The sequence below is a fragment of the Lathamus discolor genome, chromosome 5 (assembly GCF_037157495.1).
Source record: "Lathamus discolor isolate bLatDis1 chromosome 5, bLatDis1.hap1, whole genome shotgun sequence".
Taxonomy (NCBI): Eukaryota; Metazoa; Chordata; class Aves; order Psittaciformes; family Psittacidae; genus Lathamus; species Lathamus discolor.
In genome coordinates this window covers 57,232,174-57,255,482 of record NC_088888.1, presented here as the reverse complement: position 1 = coordinate 57,255,482, position 23,309 = coordinate 57,232,174, and the positions used below count along the sequence as shown (strand labels likewise).

General features: G+C 37.0%; 1 protein-coding gene and 1 long non-coding RNA gene across 6 annotated transcripts in view; one reads left to right on the top strand and one right to left on the bottom strand.

Moving 5' to 3' along the window:
- The first annotated feature begins 2,375 nt into the window (after window positions 1-2,375).
- On the top strand, window positions 2,376-13,918 carry LOC136015258 (uncharacterized). 2 transcript variants are annotated; one of them, XR_010613129.1, is made up of 4 exons: window positions 2,376-2,576; window positions 4,323-4,408; window positions 11,540-11,636; window positions 12,549-13,918. It is a non-coding gene; the product is annotated as an uncharacterized LOC136015258 (long non-coding RNA). The 2 variants fall into 2 exon arrangements; XR_010613130.1 differs by lacking the exon at window positions 4,323-4,408 and having other exon boundaries at window positions 2,377-2,576.
- TBC1D32 (TBC1 domain family member 32) overlaps window positions 13,460-23,309 on the bottom strand; it is an 84,167-nt gene continuing 74,317 nt past the window's right edge. For all 4 annotated transcript variants that reach the window (XM_065680980.1, XM_065680983.1, XM_065680982.1 and 1 more), the window contains exons 32-34: window positions 21,651-21,791; window positions 19,301-19,489; window positions 13,460-16,194 (exon numbers count right to left, since the gene is read on the bottom strand). In XM_065680980.1, the coding sequence (XP_065537052.1) occupies window positions 16,075-16,194; window positions 19,301-19,489; window positions 21,651-21,791 (450 nt within the window). In that variant the 3' untranslated portion in view covers window positions 13,460-16,074. The remainder of the gene's footprint in view (window positions 16,195-19,300; window positions 19,490-21,650; window positions 21,792-23,309) is intronic.

Genomic DNA, 23,309 nt, shown 5'->3' with positions numbered 1-23,309 from the left:
TATGAACAGTTCTGATTTACATCTGCCTTTTTAGCTGCCTGTGTTTTGCAATACCACATCAATTCATCAGCACTGACATTCTATACAAATGTCATTGTCCATCAGTTATGCACTAAAAACCCTATTGTTCAAGACCACAGTGGTAGATAAAATGGACGCATTCTATTTTACTCCTATCTAAAAGTCTGAGTTTCTGATGATGACTGCTGCTTTCTTAGAAGGGATTATGTTTCAGATATTTGAGAACACAGAGAAATATCCTAAGTACCTCAAAGAGGCTCCACTGAAGAATGATCAATTCTTGTAATCAACAGGAAACAAATATCTAATTTCCCTGACAAGCTGCACATCCAACATTGATTTATTTCTCATGAAGTCCCTCTTCTTTCTCACTGCTGCTATTAGACTACCAGGCACCCTCACAGAAGAGTAGACCATTTTATTCCCCATCATGGTGTGGAGTAAACTCAGGTAGGATGACATTAAAAATCCTGGGATGAACTAAACACCTGGAACCTTCAAAAATCCAACCCTTGACAGAGCTGACCATGGTCTGGGTGTAGGTATGGCATGCTAATGTCTGATTCAGAACTTAGGACTGAACTAGAGCTAATCACTGCAGGCAGAATTGCAAGGCAGAAACAGAGCAAACTGTGACATTCAAATAAAGGAAACGGAAATTGTGCTAAATAAGGATAAATTGAATAAGCAGCTTTTTTTATTATTATTCTGTAATGAAACTTTGGTTTTGTTACTGACCTATTGCTCAAACCAGTGGCATTAAAGTGGAACTGGAATGTTAATAACCTAAGTATTTATTCCTGATGATTTTGGCTTAATGCACCTTTAATTAAATTTATTGGAACAAGTGCTTTGCTTTTCTTGGAAAGGTGAAAAAAATTTCATAACGTTCCATTGCTAATTTAGGGATTGTATTTTTGTAACAATCAATTCAATTAGTGAAGTTTGCTTAGATTCTTTGAAGCAAAATGTAATGTTAGAGCTTTGAAATGTTTTCTGTAATCTTCATGTTTAACTCTTAGCAAACTGCTATAATAGGATAGTGATAACAGTGAGGTGATTATTCTTTTTTGTTAATTTTTTGGTGCTTTCCCTTCAGCAAGTGCTGCCAGGTGTACTATTAAAACAACAACAACAACAACAACAACGACAACAAAAGAGTTGGAAAAAGAGAAACCCAAAGCATCTTTATTCTTTCCACTTTATTCTTTCTGCTGGACATGTGAATGATATGCCACTAAATCTTACCTTGTATATAACAATAAAGGCAGAAATCCAAACAGTGGATTAGCAATGCTGTTGAATTTGATGGGAAAACTACCCTGACAGAGTAGAGGACAGTGTGGACTCTGAATGAACACTAAAAGAACACTAGTTCAGTTCTGGCAGTAGATACAGGAAGCATGGCAGGCTGGCTGGCTGATATAACTCAGCATTCACTGGTGCCTCTTCACTTGCCTGTAACTTCCAGCCGCAGCTGTGGTGGAAGGGTAGTGAGCTTGGGTAGCTGCAGAGGAGCCATATTCTCCTCATTTGCTTTTTGCATGGGGACAGTGCAGAAGGGAAAGCAGAAGAAAAAAAGGGAGAAAATGAAACCTACTTCTGAGTATTCTTTTTCTAAAGAGGAAGAAAGTATAACGTTTAATGGGTGATGATAAGCTCCTTCTGGAGTCTAACAGAAGAGCCTATTCATTTCTATTCAAGAATATAACTGGGAAAGCTTTTCCACTGCTCCAATATCCATGGGAAAAGATAAAAAATTGCTAGGAATATCGTTAACACAAAGGAGCTTCTGTTCTCATTAAAGTCCCCCCATGCTGGTATATAGCTCAATTTGCTGCTATTCAGTGTTATTTCGATGTCTGGCATGATGCATCAACATGGAAAGAATCCTCCTAAACTGTAATCACTGGGCTATGGCAGTGGGTGGTGGTAATGACTCCCCTGGGGCTGTGTTTGCAGACAGCAATAAGGTCTGCTGTGGAGTATCCAGTATTGCTTTGCTTAAGACAGAAGAGTTTGTACCAGGAAGATACCTTTAAAACAAAACAGCTGGTATCCAGTAAGATATCATTTGTAAGATACTTGTGTATTTCCAGACCAGTGTGGTGGGTTAGCCCTTGCTGGACACCAGGTACCCACCAAAGCTGCTCTGTCACGCCCCTCTTCAGCTGGACAGGGGAGAGAGAATATAATAAAAGGCTCATGGGTTGAGATAACAACAGGGAGAGATCACTCATCAATTACCACCATGGGCAAAACAGACTCAACTTAGAAAACAGCTTTAATTTATTACCAATCAAATCAGAGTAGGGTAATGAGAAATTAAACCAATCTTAAAACACCTTCCCCTCACCCCTTCCTTACTCTTGGGCTTGACTTCTGATTTTCTCTACCTCCTCCTCCCAGCAGGAGGGGGATGTGGAATGGGGGTTGTTGTCAGTTCATCACACTTTGTTTCTGCTGCTCCTTCCTGCTGAGGGGGAAGGATTTCTCACACTCTTACCTCTTCCAGGAAGGGGTCACCTCCCACAGAAGACAGTCCTCCTGGTCAGGTAAGAATTTAAGAAAGCATTATTTCCAAACCTAGAGAGAAAAAAAATGTCTGCGGCAGCATATATAGACTGAAATTTTGAACCCCAAAGCCCTTCCCAAAGTCCTTTTGCATTCAGATTTAACACCCTGTCCTCAAAGGCATATAACCAAACTAATTTTCAAAGCATAATCAGTGAAACCCTAACTGAATACCCGGACGGAGTTTTATTTAGAGATAAGATGATATTTGTGTTTGTATTAGTACAGCAGAGGGTATCAGACTGATAAGTCTGCATGTTGGTTTCTGAAGTATGGTAACAGTGAACCCAGCGATTTGTTTTCCTGACTTATAAAAACAATATAAAGACACCTCCACCTATGTAATGAGTTATAGTCAATATATATATAGTGTCTAGATACCCTTTTAAGTGGGATAGAATAAATGAGGTTTTCCAGAGCAGAGTTGTTAGATTGTTGTTAAGTTGAATGTGGCCATAGTTTGCCCATTGATGATGTTGCAAAAATGGTGGAAATAGTATCACTTCCTCAGTATGTCAGAAAAGTAACTATTTGAAAGAATAGGAATGAGGTAAACATTATCAGTTTTTAAAAAACAATTGTATCATTTACTCCAGTATTATAAAAATGTGGAAAATACCAGAAATAGTTGTTCATTTTGCTGGGTGGAGATAAAACAAAGCAACTGTCACAATTAAAACCAAAGTATTTGATTTCCTCCTAAAGCATGGGGAAAAGGTGATTGATAATATCAGAGCAAACACCACATTGTGGTGGGTTGAACGTGGCCAGCCCCCCACCCAGCCAGTTACTGTCATGGGCAAAACAGACTGGACTTGCGGAAAATTAATTTCATTTATTGCCAGTTAAAAATAGAATAGGATGGTGAGAATCAAAGACAAAACTAAAACACCTTTCCCTTGGCCAACTTTTTCCCTTCCTCAACTTCACTCTTTCATTTCTGACTCCTTTTCTTCCTTGTGCCATGAGTGATGAGTTTCCTCTCACTCTGTACAGCTGGGCAGTGTTTTCCCCTTCCTTAAACATGCTTTAGCTGAGGGGCTCAGCTGTGTCCTGTGGTAGGTGTGTTGGAGCTGGCTGGGCCCAGTGTCCAGCACAGGACAGCCCTGACCACTCTCACAGAAGATGCCCTGCAGCCCTCCACCAGCACCTGGGCTGCTGAAAGGGATGCTGGAAAGAACAAAACAAGAACTTTTAGCATATGCTGCAGAAGAGGGGAGGATAATGCAGGGAGAAAGAAACTAGTACTCATTTATATGGATATCATAGCTTTGTTCTTGGTGTGGTTTCCACGGCAGACTGAAGGAGTGCCTTCCTTGCTGCTTTTAATTTTTAAAATGCAAGCTTTGAATGCAAAATGCTGAGTTTAGTTTTGGCAAAGGTTCAGAAAGGCATTGTATAAAAAACCTAAGGACCTCTATGTTTCAAATAATGCGCTGGAAACAAAGCAGGGTTGAACCCGTGTTGGAAGCAGCATATGGCATCACGGAGCCCCTTACAAACTGGGGGCTCATGCAGCCTGCAGCTCTGAGCACTCTTGCCTGACTTCTGGAGATAAAGCAGAAAAAGAATGAGTAGAAATGCTACACAAATGAGTGTTTATCTAAGGACTAATATAATTCTAGGTGGGTGATCAGTTATAAAGCTTATGTCAGAGAACTCTGGCCTGTAATGACTTAATCTCTATAGCTTTAAATTGCAGGTATTCAGATATTCATATATTACAGGTGCTACAGGCAAACTGAGTTTGAGGGAAATGGAAGCAACACAAATGAGGATCAGTGTCATGTGCACAAGCAGTATGGAGAAAGAGGTAAAGTCAAAAAAGTAATCATAGTAAACACAGGAAGAGTGTTATCAGTGGTCTTGGGTTGTGAAAAAATAGGTCCTTAGAGTTTCCTTTGAAATGTTACACATGTAGTGGTAGTAGCTGGTATAAATTTCTTTTACTGACATCTTCAGTGCACAGGCAGGAAAGCTGATATTACACCCAAGAGTTAGGTATTACATAGCACAGATTTAGGAATTACAGAAGAGCCAGGTGTAAATTTCAGAGTTTTAGTAAATCTAAAACGTTTGGATTAGGTTTGGAGGTCTCCCTATCTGAAATCCCAGAGACTGAATTATCTACAGGGTTACATCAGAGATCAGCAGTGATTTTTATAGTCACAAAAGTAGATTAATCAACAGATTTATAGGTAATTGGGTCCCAGTTCTCTTGGTATTGTGAAAAATGGCCTGTCTTATAATGTCATCACAAAGTATAAATCCCTTTCTCCTATTGGCGTTAGACTGAGATGCAGAAGAGAGAAAGATTCCCTATCCCCATTTTTATTAATCTTGGTGGTTTGAGGGCTTACTTATTTGTTTGTTTTATTTTACTTCTCCCCTCTCCAATTAGCTTTTGTTGCTTACTGGGAAATTTGAGAAACCAGGATAATTTGTTATTAATTCCTCTGTAATTTCTCTTTTGCAAACATCTTATCTATAGCAGGTTCTAAGAGTGGTGTTTTGCTTTCGGTCTGACAGACAGCAAGAAAAATGTTCTCTTATCAAATTGGGCATGGGCTTAATCCTTACTTTTTTGTGGGTAAAAGGGATTAATTTATCTTTTTTTTTCTAGTCTGAAATCCTTCTTTTTGATGAATGGCCTATGCTGCTTAAAAGCTTTTGTACCTTTCATCTCTAGATCAGGTGGAGTCTTGCACTGCTGCATTTCAGAACACATTTTCTTTCGGTGTTCCCTATTCACAAAAAAATAAATCGCTCTTGCAGAGTCACAGCAAAGCAGAGCAGGAGATGGGGACAGTCACAATTTGAAAATAGTCAGAAAGAAGCAGTCTCCTGAATGAATGCTTTCTACTATATGTGGCTAATTAAAATCCATTACTGATTTCTGCTTTGCAAAAAGCAGTTGAATAGATTATTGGTGGCTTGCAGATAAAGCCTGAAAAAGAACATGTTGAAAAGCAGTGAACTATTTGGATGTTAATGTATGAGAGACGTATATCTGAGACTGAGTGATCAAAGTATTTTAAAGAAACTGAGCAATTTCTTAGGATGCACATCCATAATTGGCAGTGGAACACTTACTTGAAACACCAGTTTTAAAGCCTTAGATCCTTCTAAAGATGTGAAAAATATACGGCAATTTGAATGTCTATACAAAGAATTAGATGCCAAGTATTAAGTGACCCAAACTTTGAAACAAGTACGTTTCTTGAAGCTAGTTTCCAGGATTTGCTATCTGTTGTAGTGCTGTTGGACTACCTTTGCCTAAACAAATGTGTAGACCTGTGGCTTCCACGTGATATTTTTAATTGCTTTTTGATTCAAAAGCCTGCAACTGTTTTAGCACTTCCATATAATAAGAAGTGTTTGGAGCTTGCAGTTTCTCAGGGAGGTTGGAACTGGTTAGGCTGCCATGGAGATGTACAAATATGTGCTAACTCAAAGCTGATCCCTCTTGCCTGGAAGTTGTATGGACATAGCATGGGCGTATGTGCATTCATGTCTTTGAAAGACTTCCCAACCTGGACTGGGCTGTGCATTGTCAGCTAACAGCCAACTTGTCTAGTCTTACAAGGTAAGTACTTTCTTGTTCACTCTCAATGAGGTTGCCAGCACTTCAGATGGGTCAGGAGGGTAGAAAAGATTGATCCCAGCTAAGGCAAGCTGGGTTTTTAAAATAGCTGCCATGGGTTTATGGAAAACTCTTCACTGTAAGATGTTTCAAAAGAGCTGCCTGAGGCCAATACACTGGCAGTTCTAGTAAAATGGTTCTGTCAAGAAATTGGCAGCATTGCACAGATACCATTCTACAGTTGGGTGAGAGCTCTGTTGATTTCATATGCTCGTTGGGGCTGATTTTTGTTGCAAGTGGCTGATACTTTCACATCCATTGGAACTGCAATTTTAAATTCAGATGGTCTCTGTTGTGCTCTGATTATTTTATGAAGGGCCTTGTTTTCCAACTCCATGCTGGCATGCTAATTTGATAGTTATTTCTTTTCTAATTTCTTAGTCTCAGACCTAATGTTTACACTCTCTCTAATTGTTTTTTATTATTGCATTTACTATTTTAAATTCTGGTTTCTCTCTGTACCTTAAGTAGCTTGTTGCCACTGCAGCATCTTTGCTACACCACTGTGCACACAGTGTTCACTGTCTGAATTTGCATAATGAGCTAATCTTTGTTGGCTGATTACTTTGTGGAAAGAATTGAACATTTAACTGATAATAATTGCAATCCATCAAACTGCACAGTCACCTCACAAATGACCACAGTATGCTTGCTGAAACCTCTGGTGAATTTGATGAGCTCTCACTCTCCATACTGATACCTGGCTAGAAACTTTACCTAACATTCAACTCTGTCAGAAGAAAGCCTACGAATTTATCAGATCAGTTGCTCAGGAATTAATAAAAGCAAGAGATTTCTCCAAAAATCCCTGTTCTTTGTTAAAGGTAATGATGTGTCTTAATATAGAACAGCTATGGGGGACACGACATTACTGTGGGGATCTGTTACAGACCACTTGATAAGAGGACTCTGGATGAAGCACTCTACAGACAGATAGGAGCAGTCTCATGCTTGCAGGCCCTTGTCCTCTTGAGGGACTTCCACCACCCTGATATCTGTCGGAGGGATGGTATGGCCCAGCACAGGCAATCCAGGAGGTTCCTCAGTTGTGTGGAAGACAACTTCCTTCTGCAAGTAATAGAGGAGCTGACAAGGAGAGGTGCCATGCTTGACCTTGTGCTCACAAACAGGGAAGGGCTCGTTGAGAATGTGGTGCTCCAGGGCAGCTTTGGTTGCAGCGACCATGAGATGGCCGAATTTGAGGTCCTCAGGAGAGTGAGAAGAGCGTGCAGCAAGCTCACTGCCATGGACTTCAGGAGAGCAGACTTTGGCCTCTTCAAGAGCCTGCTTAGTAAGCTTCCACGGGATATAGCCCTAGAGGGCTATACTGCTCTGTAAAGTCAAGTCAAGCTGTCTGCTTACAATCCAGACTACGGTATGTCATGAAGTATGTTAATGTATTTCTTTGAATCTTTCACACTCCTCCTTCAATAGTTGGAATTTATAGTAGGAATACATTCAGGGGGAGGGTGAGGAGGGTAACCAAACTACTCTTACGTTGGAGTTCTGACAGTTTCATGTTCTCTACTGTAACAAATAGCAGTTTAACTGTGCATGACGTGTGAAGGAGAGTTTTTTTCATGCGTGCACTATTACTCATGTTACGGGTTCAGCTCACAACCCTGATGGGGCTCCCACTCCCCAGCCAAGCATCTAGAAAACAGCTCCCACAAAATAAAATGTCCTTCTACTGTTTTAATGATATAAACCAGCTAGTGGAAGGATCTGATAAGAATCAGAGTGGTACAAGAGGTGGCAATATTTAACATAGGAGCAGGGATTACAGCCAGTAGGGCATGCTATTTGTGTGGGAGACATTTAAGAGGGTTTCCCTCTGTAAAGAAATGCATATTTGATGAAATCTGATGTCGAAATTTTGTTGTAGTGAACAATTCCATTATTATTCTCAATAGAGAATGAGCTAGTAGCTTGTGGTTCAAAGATCATACTGTTTTCCTCAGCATAGCATGTTAGGATTGCATGATGCTCTCAGTAGCTGTTTGAAACTCCAACCTCACAGACAAAAAGCAGTTGGCATTAAGAACTGCCATAGTGGTAGTCTGTAGCAGCATTGCAGAATAAATCCGGAACAGTGGTTGCTACGAGTTAGACTGAGATTTTCCTATCCTGCAGCTCAGGAAATTTTGGAAAATTCAAGTCTACTGCATGTTGAAAGATGAAGGCAGTTATTCAGGATACAAAATTAGTTTCTCTAAGGAAGAAAGCTGTTTGGCTCCATGTGATTTGGCCGAAAATTCATTAAATTTAATTTTCATGCAAGTCTGAAAGGGTTGAGGTATCTAGAGGCCATGGTTCCCCCTCTCCCCCAAGATCTGTGCAAAATGAATTTCCTGTGAGTATCTGAATGACTCCAAAGTGATTTAGACAGATGGTCTAGCTGGCTTCACGGGTCTATAATTTCCCTCAGAAGGAATTCCTTGCCAAAACTGTATTTGTTCCAAACTTTGGTTTCCTATTTTCTAGCAGCAGGCTTTTCTTTCTTGATTTAGAGCTGGAGAAAAATAAGATTGTAATGAAACACCATCCTGAATTGAAATGGGGAATAATTTCTGTTGGACCTGAAAGCTTTACCTAGAAGGTCCATGACACAAATTGTGACAGTATACAGCATTGTTCACAACAGTGCATAAGAAAAAACGAGAAAAGATTGATCTGAAAAAAATACCTGTAATTTGCCTTCTAAGTGAAAATTGTGCCACAAGAGGTAGTCTTGATAACTCCAGGAAATGTACCATATTTACACATTCGTAAATTTGGAGGAGAGGGAAATTCAAATAGATGAATGCAAATATGACAGAATGGGCATCTCTTTTATGCTTTGTTTGAAATTTCATCTTCTACTGTAGAGAAAACCTGACAAATCCATTCTGTTATTAGGCTACTTCCCCTTTGAATGTATGTTCATTTTATCAAAATGGTGAGACCCTCAGCCTCCTGGTTTTGTTAGAACTATTGCCTTCTTTCAGCAGTGACCTTATCTGCAGCCATGGTGCAAAGGAATGCTGCATTGTAAATGGATTGTTGTGTTGGCTTATGAATGTCTGTATTAATTTAAAGAAACATTCTCAAAGGTAAGTCCTTTTTAAAAGCAGCTAATTCCCATATCATGGGTGAATGTTGATACCATGGCAGGCTTTGAGTTAGAGGAAATGCCAAGAGCAGATGAAATCTTTTGAGAGAGCAAATATTGATTTCTTTCCCTTGGAGTTCCCTTGGTTAATTTCACCTGGAGTTTTAATTTTTGTTATGTTTGTTTCTTTAAAAATCTACCACAAAAATTAAGTATACCAAACAGAAAAAGAAAAAAAAAAAAAAGCCTGCTTTCCCCATTCATCATTCTAAGTGAATTTCATGTATTCCCCTTGTCTCATTCCATTTCTGAGCAGGAAACCGACCTGATGAAATATTAGTCAAGTGTCAGTTCTCGATTTAACCCCATCTAAACTAATTTTTCAGACCATGTTGTTACCTCCCTATGCACCACTGCATTTGTATGTTCAGCTTTAAGACCATTTCTTTGTGTGTGATGAAACAGAATCAAAAAGCATTATGCTCTGGAGCTGTGGGGCTTTTTTAATTTACTGGTGGTTTGGTATCAGAGGAACAGGGAAAGCATTTTTTTCCCTTATCCTCTGCTGATTATGCAAAACTTTTTGAACCAGTTCTTGTTAGATGAAGTAACAAAACTAATACCTCATTCATGATCTGAAATTAAAATATTTGTTCTGCTTTAGCTTAGATTTTGAACAAAAATAAAATGAAAAATGAAAGACATGGTCTGAAAATACCTGGAAATAGTATTTTAAATTATGGGAAATTAAGTTGAATAATCTAGCTTTGAAGAGCCATACATCTGTCCACTTATGTGTGATCAGTAAATAAACAGCGCCAGAAGAGGTGTCGTGAATATACTCCAGTGATTTGAGAAACAGTACAAACAACATTGCAGCTCTTCAAATGCCTTCCTTAGAGGAAATAAATGCTAGTTACTCCTTCTGACACAAATATAATGTTATGTTTCAAACAAGTTAGATTTTCTATCTGCTCAAAACTTCACTTCTAGTCCAATGTTATCTATAGACATGTAATTTGAAAGGGAAAATGTATGCTGTCACTACTATCTATTCTTGAATTCTATATATTTTTGCAATACAATTCCTTGTATTGATTTTGGTTTTGTTATGATTTGCCTAAAATGCATCAAAAAACTGGAAGATATCACAAACTATTGATACTGATTTTTATTATTTTTTTATATGTATTTTAGGGAGAGAAAGGTCACGTATAAGTTACTTCACTATAACTTGGTCTGTGGAACTTCAAATAAATTATGTATTTTAGAATTGCATGTGTTCAGCACAACATCTCAACAAAACAGATCAGGACTGATGATTTATTATCTCAAAAGTAACTTTGTTCTACTGGATGGTTATCTTCATTGTAAAATGACAACCTCTTCCAGTCTGTTTCCACAGCTCCTCACTGCTAGATCTCACAGATTCTTGACGGCAATGCGTTTTTCTTGGTTTTGGGGTAGGGTAGAGGGGAAGACGTTTGGCTAGGTTAAAAAGATGTTACCAGAAATCTCTTCCCCATGCAGGCAATCACAGACAGTGAGCAAATAATCTTCCAAAAACCTAACCTAAGAGTCTTCTAGTGAATGGCCTGAATAGACTATGTCTCATAGGTCCCTAAGTGTATGAGTTATTTAGTATGACACTTACTGTGGCTTTTTTTACAGCATTCTGATTTTTACACATGCTTCTTGAAGTGTGGGAATAGAATAAGATGGTATTTCTTTAAACAGTCCCTGATGTTACAAATAGAGGAAAATAGTCTCTTTTATAAATTAGGATTTCTTTGTTAGCCACAACTCATAAATTTCTCTATTGTGATAGTACAGGATTCTTTCAGACAGCAAACTGACTGGTCTTTGTCACTGCCCTTTCATAGCAAAGTAAGTCCTTCATGCTGTAAACATGATGTTTGGCCCCTATTACTCAAAACACATTATACTGAGATTCAGCCTATTTACTGGGATCTTTTACTGTTACTCAAACTTAGTTCCTTTTGTAATCTATGGAATATTGCTACGGATTAGCTAGAAACTATTTAAGACAACACAAAATGGTTTAGAGAAGCCGAGAGACCCACTGATTGAGCTGGACATCTTAAAACAGTGGAAAAAGGAGTCTAGAATGTAACTATTTAACTGTTCTATTTTTTTTTTCCTACCAGATCTAAACCATTATTTATTTTTTTTTTTTTTTAACTTTCTAGTTGCTTCCACTGCCAGGATTTCTCTTGCTGCATGAACACTGCATGAACACATGGGAAAGTGTTTCCACCTGCAGAACTGTCATTTCTACAAAAGCAAGTAAGCAGTATTAATTTAATTAGATAAGTACTCAAAGTTTTCAGAAATAAAATAACTTGGCAAAAGGCAACATGGCAGACATGAACAGATGAAAAATATATTTGTAGGTTACTGATTTTATCCCAAAGGGCTGAGTCATATTGCAGAGGCTGCTGGAAACTGCATGTCTTTTAAGGAAAATATCTGTTCAGAGTGGCATCCCGGATGACGGTTAGGTGGACGCGACAGGCAGAGTCAGCAGTGCTTACCTCTGCCCAGTGGAAGACTGGGTCAAGACTGTTGATGGCTTACTTGGGGGGTCATGTCTGGTTTGTCACGAATTGAGGAATTTAGACTACATGTGATGGTTAAGTTAATATGTTAGAGTTACTCAATCTGTCCAAAGAAAAAAGAAAATCTTTATGTATTCTGCTTGCAAAGAAACACCTAATTTCTCAGTCTTTCCAAGTTGGGATTTTTAGTGTTTGTGTTGCCTTGTTTTATTTGTTTGGGCTTGGTTTGTTTGGGGTTTTGTTTTTAAATGCTATGTCTATTTTAAATCATATTTAGTTACAAATTTTAGAGACGAGCGAGGGAACACTTATTAACCATTAGGGCTGGGACCCTCACTGGGGATTGTAAACAATGAAACATCTGAAAATAAGAGAGAAGAAGCCTGAGAGAGGTAAATAAAATCATGGAAAGCAGGGAAAAAGAATCTGGAAGAGGCAACCAGAAAAACACATAAAGATTTAGAGACAGAAAATATCTACATCTCAGTAGACTTTAGTTTCCTGAAAGAAAAGAGGGAGTGGAGTGGAGAAGCTATATATAAGCCCAAAAAGCTGGATGAGGAAGGCTTCAAACCAGAGGTAATAGAGGATGTGAGCATGTCTTCAGATGCCTGTTGCTAAAATGGTAATTTGTTTTCAGACTGTTATGGATCCACATTGATGGATATGGATATGATATGGATCCACAAGATGCCATTGCTTTCCCTGACCACCACCACTTCAAGCTGCTTCAGTATACTTGTAACATGTGCCAGTACCCTGCTTCTGTTGTAGGGCACAATGGAATTTCATATTATCTGGTATTAAGATTTAGCATTTACATAGAATTTTCATGCACTGAATGTTTTACAAATACTCTCCAATTAATCATCTCAGTACCTACATGGATTGTATGAAAATATAGCTGTTTTGCAGACGGGGAAACTGCAGCTGATGGAATTGCTGGAGGCAAGGCAAAATGTGCTTTTGTCAATAGCAGCATATGGTACTTAAGCTGTTTGCTTTATATTTGTATTTGACTCATCTTCCTGATTATTGTGTGCTGTACCTCTTTGCATTGATTTGGTGCAGTATTGGTAAGTCGTTAATACTACAGTCAGCTCTGCAGTGCCTCTCTCTCGGGGGATGATGAATAGAAAGTGGCACCTATTTAGATGGCGAGACCCAAATACCTAGCACAAGAGCTGATTTTCCTGACAAATATCTGCTGCTGATTGATACAAAGGAACTGATGAGTTCCTAAATGGCACCTTAATGAACTATGGTATCTTTAAAAATGTAGAGAATTTCCAGAGAGACATATATATTAGTTCTCTAATATTATTCACATCTGGATGTTTGTAATTTGGTTGAGATAGATGCCAAAAAAGTTATTTTAAAAACAGAGAGTGCTATGAAGGTTAAAAAAAAAAAACAACCCGAATTTTATGGGAGTCTTAACATTCTTTACCCTGGTGTCAGGCAAACACTTGGTTCCATCAGTTGTAATCTTTTCCTCATACTTGCCAGCCTCTTTTATTAATGTAAGAGAGCCAACACAGTTCACAGAAGTCAAAAAATATTTAAGACTTTTATTTTTTTATAGACAGGAAAAAAGCTAAATCTATGAATGCAGTCAGGAAAACATAAATTAGTGGCAAAGCCTTTGTCAGTGTTCACTCTTAGGTTGGTTACATATAATTACAGAAATTCACTGCAGGTTCTAATGTATTTTATAATTTGAATTTGTGTATGTGCTCACACATTCATTTTAGCTAGTGAAGTTGTTTTTCAAGAAATTTACAGTAATGTTTAGTTTGTCTCCCAGGGATGTGGCAATAATATTGGATAAGTTTACATTCAACACATGTGGGTTTTGTTGGGACTCCTAAAACATTTATTGTATGACAAATTGTCATCAAAATACTTTGAAATTCCAGACATTCTGTAAAGCAAGTGCTACTGCAGCTGTTCAGAAAGCATAATATTTTCTCTACTTCTTTAATCAAATAAAGAACTACTTAACTTTCACTATGTAATATCATGTGGTAATGTTGCCTAGATAACTTGGATGCATTTGGGGAATTTATAATGCTTAGTTATGAAATTAGCTACAGCAGGGATTTGACCAATTACGCCGGCTCCTTACCACCCCACAGCGTAAAGACTTCTTGTGAGAACACAGCAAGTTTTTGCTAAAGAAGCTAGATCTTTTTTCATTTGATAAAGCATCAATGTCACTGGAAACATCAAAGTACCAAGGGTCTGATATTGCAAGGTATAGGGCAATTTACCAAACTTCTATGCAAAATAATTACCAAGACCAAAAATCTCTTTGAATGTAATTGCAGGGATAGGGCGTATCACTTTAAACTGAAGTAGTGCAACTATTATTTTGGCTGAAACAAAACTGAAATCCTAAGAATAGATCTCCTTATAAAAAGATGTATTTGGCATCCACCTGAGGCTCTGGGTGGTTAAAGGATGAAGCATGAGTTTAAAGAACCTTCAGAATTATTGATGCAAATTTACTTAGGGAAAAAGAGTATTTCAGGATGAGAACAGGTCTGTTGTCCAAAAATAATCTTGTTTTCAAGAAGCGGTTTAGAAACTTTATACTGATGACACCAGAGAATCTCTTATACTCTCAAAGTAATCAGGTATTTGCTGTTTTCTGCGAAGTCTGTTTAGATGCCATCACTGAACGTGCCATTAGTGAGTGATACTATGTTCCAACACAGGATCTTAAAACCTTAAATGAAAGTTTTGTGGGAAGACATAGTAAATACAGGTGCTGGGTAAGTCTTGTTGAAGGCTGGGCAAGGTGAGAGGGCAGCTGGGTTAAATCTGAGGTTTTCCTTTTTTTCCAAAGAACACAGTTTGAAACAATGCACTATTATTAGTGCATGGTGAGGGGGGAGGGGAGGGTGTCTACAGATGAAGCCTTCTAAGCAAAATCTCCACTAAAGCCATTTCTTTCTTCCAGTAAGTCAACTTTCACCTAAGTCTGAGTTTTTGAAACATTTTTTTGTTTTGTTTTGGGTTTCATTTTGTTTTGGGTTTTTTTCAAAGAATATATTGTCATCCGAGTATTACTGACTCAACATCATGCCCAGTGCTTTGAAATTTGGATTCAAAAAAGAACTATTAATTGGTGCACAAATACATACTGAATTCTTAATATTTAACAATTACTGATATAATATGGAAAATAAAGCTGCTAGTAGAGTGTTTCCTCACCTGCCCACTGATCATTATCAGAAACCTATCCTTACAGTGAATGGGGTGCAACAGTCCCCAAAAAAACCATGTTTCTTTTGAAATTGGGAATGTCAATCAGTCAACTTCAGTAATGTTGAAATTTTACCTACACTGCACTGGTGTTAGAAAATACCTAACAAACAGCCTTAATTCTTGCTTTTCATTTATAATGAAAGGCAAGCATAAATGAAGCTTCTTAATAGTTTTCCTGTCTGAATGAAACCAGAATATTTAAAAGTTATCATTTTCCAGAGGTATGAAAAGCAAGCTCCTCAGGACTTCTCATTTACTTATGCAGCCAAAGTGTGTATGTTTCAGATAAATGTTTTATGATGTAAAATTATTTATTTTTTAGAATCACAGATTCTATGACTTTATTTTTTAAAAAGACAGGAATATCAGTCTTTTTTTATTGCATGTATTTGAGCACTCCATTTTCTCAACCTTGCCCACAAAGTCAGAACAGCTGTCTACATGGAATTTGTTTTTCATTTGTTGACTTTTCATGCATGTGAATACATACTAGCATTGTTTCTCAGAAAAATCACTTTGTCAGACCTTAGCAAAATATGAAGGCTTTAGGACCATGCTACAAGGAGGTGACAATGCAGAAAGTTGGGAACAGGCCCAGGACTTTTTAAGGAAGACACTTCAGCATCCTACAGGTGGGTTTTGAAGCTGCCTTCTGCTAACTGAAAATGAGGCTGCGTATACACTCTTTTGGGGAAAATGTGTAACTTAAGGTCCTTAAATGTAGATTAAGTCCTTTTGCAAAATCTATATTCTGAAACCCCTCATTTATTTATTTTACAGGATGTATATTCACATAGCCTGACTTATTTTTGGTGAAACTGATATATCAATCAATCAGCATCCCTTTAAAGGATGTAACCAAAACAGGAAAATGAAGTGCCCATTTGTTTCATCTATGCATTTTGCACTCTTATGTTCCTCATGTCTTCCAGCAACATAGGTCTGTAGATTGCCTCCAAGCTTTCCATGTATTCTAAATAATCACTCACTCGAAATCCATGGAGTGGTTCTTCCTGCACAAATACACACAGAAAACATTTATAAGCTAGGAAAAAAGATGCACAACTCAAATTTAATGAATTCAAAGCTTCTAAAGATAGCTCATTTTGTTCTGCTTGGGTGTTTAAAATACATTTTATTACATTTTATTTAGAAACAAAGAACTGCTAATATCTGTTTCCAGACACTTCTTTTTAATTAAAGTCTTAGTATCAAATAGTTTTTTCAGGTGGGTGCTGTTCATCTCATTTTTGAAGAACATTACATACTGAAGATTTTCAAGATTAACAAAGTAAGCTTTAAGAAGACAAAACCATGTACACAAATATTCTTCTAAAACATTTCTATAAAAGCACATGGCATGCTGGAAGTTTGTTAATGTGGTTTTTATATTCAACTAGATTCTCAATAAAACTAGGACAGTAACAGTAGATACTTACTTTCAAAATCAATGATAAAGATTGTTATAAAGTGCTTAAAAAAATACTAAAGACTTCCACATCACTACACATCATTAAATTTTCACTAATTCCAAGACATAGAGTAAAAAAGGGGACCCTCAGGAAAAAAAAAAAAGAAACAGACCATGTTCTTTCTATGGCTACTAGATTAGAGGGTTGGGAAGGGAGCACAGCAGAAAGTAGGACCTAAAGAACAGTTTAGATAAAACGGGTGAATTATTTGCTGCTTTGAACTGGAAAAATTAGTGCGCCCAGCATCTACTAAGTAGCATTACCACTGTCAGCACCATACGCTGCAAAAAGCTCAGTGGAGCCAGAGAGTCATTGTGGACACATTTTATCTACTGGTGTATTGACTCTACATCTCTGTTAAGTAGAACTTTCCTGAGAACGTCTACTCAGGCTTGGAAGGCTGCACTCTGGCATCTGAACAGGAATACAGAGGAAAAGAAAATGGACTTCAACAGAGAATTGTAGTAGGTATTTCACTCTTTTTTTTCTTTCCCTTTTTTTTAAGCAAATATTATATTGATTAACTGTGCACACATATTAAAACATTGGTTAGTGATTTAGCTGTCAATAATATGGCCCATACCCACAGAAATTAAAGTGAGCAGTAGCTAAGTTACTTCCAGAAGACTGACATACTAGCTCTGTATGTGTTATTACAAGTCACAAACCCTGTAGCCCAAGTTTCTCTATTTTATCCAAATTAAACCAACGAAATCAAGATAGTCAAGATGGGATCACTGAGGTGGCAGTTTACAGTATTCTTGGTTTACATGTAGAAATTACAAATCTATGCACTTTCACCCTTCCATGAAAGGATTAATAAAGGGCCAAGCAATAAATTTAAAATTCAGTTAATGCCGAAACTCCAAGATATCTCAAAGGGATCATAACTGCTAGCAATCCATCTCAGCCAACGGAAAGAACCAGAAAAAGGGACAAAATGTTCATGGACAATTCATTACTTAACTTTCCTCTTGGCACAGAGGAAAGGCAAATAGTAGAGTACTAGAAAATGATCTCTTTCACAGGTGGTCATGTTTTTATCTCTAGAAGGCCATACTGGAAGAATGAAAGTTTTACTAATTAATAATGTTTCAACTTTAAGTGCTAGTGAATTGACAGCAAAGTTGTTTCCAACTTTGTGTGTGCAAATAAAAGTACATTAATAGTGAAGAAGAAAATATTTGGGTTTAATTTTAACAGCTAGCTGGAACTACTTTTTAGATAATACCAACAAATGTGTATTGCTATCAAATCATCATATTTCTATTACAGACATAAAGCATGTTAGAAGCTTAAAAATAGAACATACTATTGGTTCTTGGAAGGAAAACAGGCAGCAGGACTTGTTTGTATAGCAAATGGTCATTGCTAGTATGAAGTCCAAGATGTGACATTTCATTGAAAAAAATATAACATGAATATTCAGAGATTGTAGGTGTCTTCACTTGGAGTTTTTCTTCACTTGGAATATGTTCTCAGAATAGTTTATACTTCCACTTTTAAAAGAATTACTCCATAACAATAATCCAAATTCATGAATGTTGTGCTGAGAAATAGGCTAAAACTTGAAAATTAATTTGGTTATTTCTAAAAAAAAAGGGCAGCTAACGCCTTTGCAAGTATTAAACCCAAGTAAAGTCACATACAATTGAATGAATATAATAGCAAAGTATTTTTTTTATTTTTTTTTAGGTTAATTAAGAGCAATTGAAACCAAGATTACTATTTCAGTATGCCGTTAACGCCCCCTTTTCTACAGTAGTCACTTAAGGAATTTTAAATACTCCAGTAGTGCACTAATATACAGCATTTCTCATTAACAGTACCATATTAAATCTTTGGCTTGTTTATGCTGTAGGTGATGACAAGATATGAAGTCTCTTAAAACTTCCTAAAAGTTACATACCCCATCCAACTAAAACCATCAAGACGAAGTAGTTTTTAAGCCACATTGACCAAAACCAGGTCAAACAAAACAATCCAATCATTAGACCTTAGCAAACATTTCAAGGAAAATGATCAGCTTATTCATATTTAAGTATACGTAAGTTGGACGCAAATTAGTCAGAAAACTGTTGTTTTTAGGATAGAGTAAGATGTAAATATCTAGCTCTCAGAAGAATTTTGACTGAAGAAAAAGACCAGTGAAAATAAACAGAGGTGTCTCTGGGAAGAAGAGTTATGACTGTATCTGTAGCTGAGCACAAAGAATCCAATAAGGAAATGTAATTTATAATATGGCAAATATGAAATTTTGAGGCTGGCTATATAGTAATTGGTGTCTGTTCAAAATAACAACTCACTGAGCTTTGTGCCACATCTCTTCTCTTCAAGCTTCAGGAAGAGACCACTTTGTAAACCCACCTCTCTGAAGAACATCTAGTTTAATGAGACTGGGATCACTTACAGAGAACTGAATTAACTGACCTCATGACTTAGTGTGGCTATTTACTTTGCTGACAAAGGGAACTGATCAGGACAAATGCAGGAAAGCTATTCTCTGGAAAATACCACAATTTTCTGCAAAGAAGTAAACAAAGTATCATTTCACACAAAATCTGTGAGTGAAATTCAGTAAGAGCTTTCAGTACTGAGAGTTTTGCTTCTCTTCAGCAGTTAAAAAATTTTAAAAAGAAACCCTTACTTTAAGGAAAACCTGGAGATCTTGGGCTTCAGTGTGCTTCAGAATGTCTTGCTGAATGTGTTTGAACACAGAAATACACATATATATTTGATAATCGGGACCAAGCAAGATACATGTAGCAATGTAGTGGCAGATCTCCCTCCAGTCCATGTAATTCCAGAAACACTGAGTTATCCATTGCAGACAAATCTAGATGAGAACAAAACGATACATAATTAAATTGCTGTAGACATTCAGTCTTAACTGGTCAGCTTTATCTCTTTTCTATACTATGGACCCCTTTTTCTATACCATTACCCTGCTTATGAAAATAAAAGTGATAAAGTACAAAAGAAGCCAAGAATCGCCATTTTTTAAATCACAGCCTCCAAGTAGACTTCCAGTGGGTTCTGCTAAACATAACATCCTGCATGTGCGCATCTCACTTATCTAAGTATATTCTGGCGACTGAGGTTGACACATAAAGCTCAAAGTCCAATAAAAGCAAAGGGGATTTTTTCAAGATTTTTTAAAAATGTGGCCTAAAGTGTAATGAGGGTTATGAAGGTATGTTTAACACAGATTTTCCTCTAAATAAAAGCAGTTCTTTGCTTATAAATTAATGTTAACCCCTTCCCTAAGACATGTTTTCATTTAATGAAGTATGTATGAAACACACTTAGTGACTCCTTTTACCAGTTCTAAATCACAACCTATTGAGAAGCATACAGCACATTCCACTTCATTTAGTTCCAGACCACAGATCTTTTGCTAATCAGTCCTTAAAGGGTTTAAAAATATGCAGAAGCACCAAAATTCTAATTAGATGACAGCATCCATACTCTGGCATTGAATCTGTTTTCAGGTATTTATTAATGTACCCGCACCTAACTACATCAGAGTTGTCTTCACAATTCAGGGTTCATTTGTTTTTAATCCTGCAGTAGAACTGCAGAAGCATATAGAAGATACAGTAGCACCCACCAGTGCCATTTCAATAACACATGAAATAAAAATAAAATCCCCAAACAAAAAACCTTGTCAGCAGTTCAGAACAATAACTAGTCTATTACTAATTGAGTGTAAAAAAATATAAAAGCAGTATAACAGTATACAGTATAACTTACACAAGACTGAGGAAGGAGTGATAGTCCCTATGTGTTTCCCCACCCCAAAACAAGAACCTTATTATGAGCACCTCATTCCTATGCTGAGATAAAAGTCCCTCATCTGCTGATCTTCTCTCCTCAAAGGCCAAATCCCAAGCTGACTTTTTAAAGTAATATCTGTACCACACTGGCATCTGCTCCCATTAAGAAGTCTCTAAAGCTGCAAAGGGATTTTGAAGGAGTAAGATGAAAAATACTTCCCTTGGAACAGCACTAAGCTTTCCTATTGTGGCAAGAGGTCCTTTGCACTTGCAATCTAATTTATTATTGCATGACACTGTTTACACTTCATCATGACTGTAGTCTTCACAAGTAATTCTCCACATATATTACCATTCCGTATTACCAAAGAATCATAGAATCATAAAATCATAGAATAGTTAGGGTTGGAAAGGACCTCAAGATCATCTAGTTCCAACCCCCCTGTCATGGACAGGGACACCTCACACTAAACCATCCCACACAAGGCTTCATCCAACCTGGCCTTCAACACCACCAGGGATGGAGCACTCACAACCTCCCTGGCCAACCCATTCCAGTGTCTCACCACCCTAACAGGAAAGAATTTCCTCCTTATATCCAATCTAAACTTCCCCTGTTTAAGTTTTAACCCGTTACCCCTTGTCCTGTCACTACAGTCCCTGACGAAGAGTCCCTCCCCAGCATCCCTATAGGCCCCCTTCAGATACTGGAATCATAGTAAGTAGGTGAAATGAAAGCTAACATTATGTATAAATACTCTTCTTTAGTAATATCTCTTTAATATAGAAGGTTAGTGTGTTGACTGATTGTAACAGTATGGGTAGTTCATATAAAATTAATTTTGCTATCATATTACCTGAACTAGTTCCTATTATACAGCTATCCAAAATTACTCCCTTCCTATGGAAAATTTAAAAAGTTATTTCAGGGAATAAGATATTCTACTTATTTTTAATGATAAATTTGAAGTTTTTAGTAAACAGTACTTTTATCAGGTTTTCTGCATGAACATGTAATAGAAGGTAATTAGCTGCAGTTCACTGTCATTATTCCACCAAAGTCAGTTTCTTTCTATTTTCAGATGCTCTAAGTCACTCACTTTCAATACTATCTCTCACCCACACTCTCATAACCGCACACACATGCTGTATGAACATACTTGATTTGGTGGATTTAAGTGCAAAAATTTGATGATACTTTGATATGCTTTCATCAGTTACCTGGGATGGAGTAAAACCAGACCTTTGGAAGGCTGCAAAGACAAGTGGCAACTTAGCTTTCAGCAACATTTCAATGTAGTGAGTGCTGCAGAAATAGACTGGATGGATGCCAGATTCCACTGTGGTAGCAGGTAGGTGCATCTGATTAACAACAAAAACAGCAGCAGCAGCAAGAACAAAATTGAGAAAAGGATTACAGAAAATATGTTACTTTAAAATATCTTTGTGGGAACAATATATAAAAGTACACATCTTTACTTGTAGGATAAGTAATCCCAGTTATTTTAGAGATAGGAAATATAATTAATAAAAAAAGTATTACCATTAGGAAAAATGTGTAGTTATACTAAAGAAAATTAAAAGTTAGAAACTGATATTAAATATATCCTGACTATTCCTTTGCAATAGCAACCTAGTTCTTTATTTCTTTTCATGTAAGCTTAAACTGTGAAAGCAGGGATGGAGAAACTATCATATTTTAAACAAAAGAAGGGAAAAAAAAGACTATGTTGCAATTTTTTTCCCCCATTTACTGGTGAATAGAGTTGAACTTGTATTTGAAGTTGTTCTGTGTGTACATGTTTCTTTGCAGTACGTATGGCTGGTGAAATTCTGTTCTGTGCAGCAAAGGTAACAGAGATCTTATCGGTACGGAAAGCTCTGGAAATCAGGGTCTAGTTTCCAGGTAATGCTGGGCAGTCAAGGTACATCCTTTGGCATTTTGCTCCTTTCTGAAGTAGGCAGCTACATAATCCAAAGGCTGGGTAATTCGTCATTCATGTTTTGACATTTTAGTTGACATTGCAGCAGTTACGCAAATAGGTCAATAACTTTCTCGTTGTGTCTTGAAGATATATTATGAAAAAGAAATAATTTAGGCATTGAGAATGAACATTAGCACTGCAGTAACCTGCCTGCACTGCTGTCTAGTTCTTGTAAAGAGAACTGTACAGATAACTGAAGTTCTCAGGAATGATGGTGTTCAGCACAATTATATTCACACAATGGACCAAAATTTCATTCTGCTGGAAAAACCTCATGGCTAGACTCAGTGCTATGAGTGGACCAATACAGTCACTTCTGGTGACAAGAGAGACCAATTCATATTAATATGGAAGACTGCATACAGAAGAGGTAAGGAATCTAATCCGTGCTTCTTGTACCCTGGAGTTCTCTAATAAAGACTAGAGTTGTTCTACAATTTCCATTCAAAACATGTAAGACAACATAACAATGTACAAAGTAAACTCAAGGGGTTTTACCTTAAATAGATGGAATCACACCTAATGAAATATGGAAATGTTGTTTCCTATACTACAAACTTGAACCAAAATGCTAATAATTTCAAACTGTCAAACAATCAGTATTTGGGCAGTAATAATTTTTTTTATTTACCAAATATATCCTAGTTTATTTAATAAATTCTAAAACTGATTGGTAGTTTTACTAGAAAAAAAAAATCAAAAGGATGAACTTTCACTCTATAACAATAATTACAAAAAAAAGATCATTCCCCAGTACCGCAGCCTTCACACAGAATTTAATAGCACTAACAGTTTATTTTACTAGCAGCTTTAAAATTAAATAGTGTTCTCTTTATTATCAGTCGACCTGTATTTTCACTACTTTTAAACAACCATTTGAGCAAATGTCAAATCT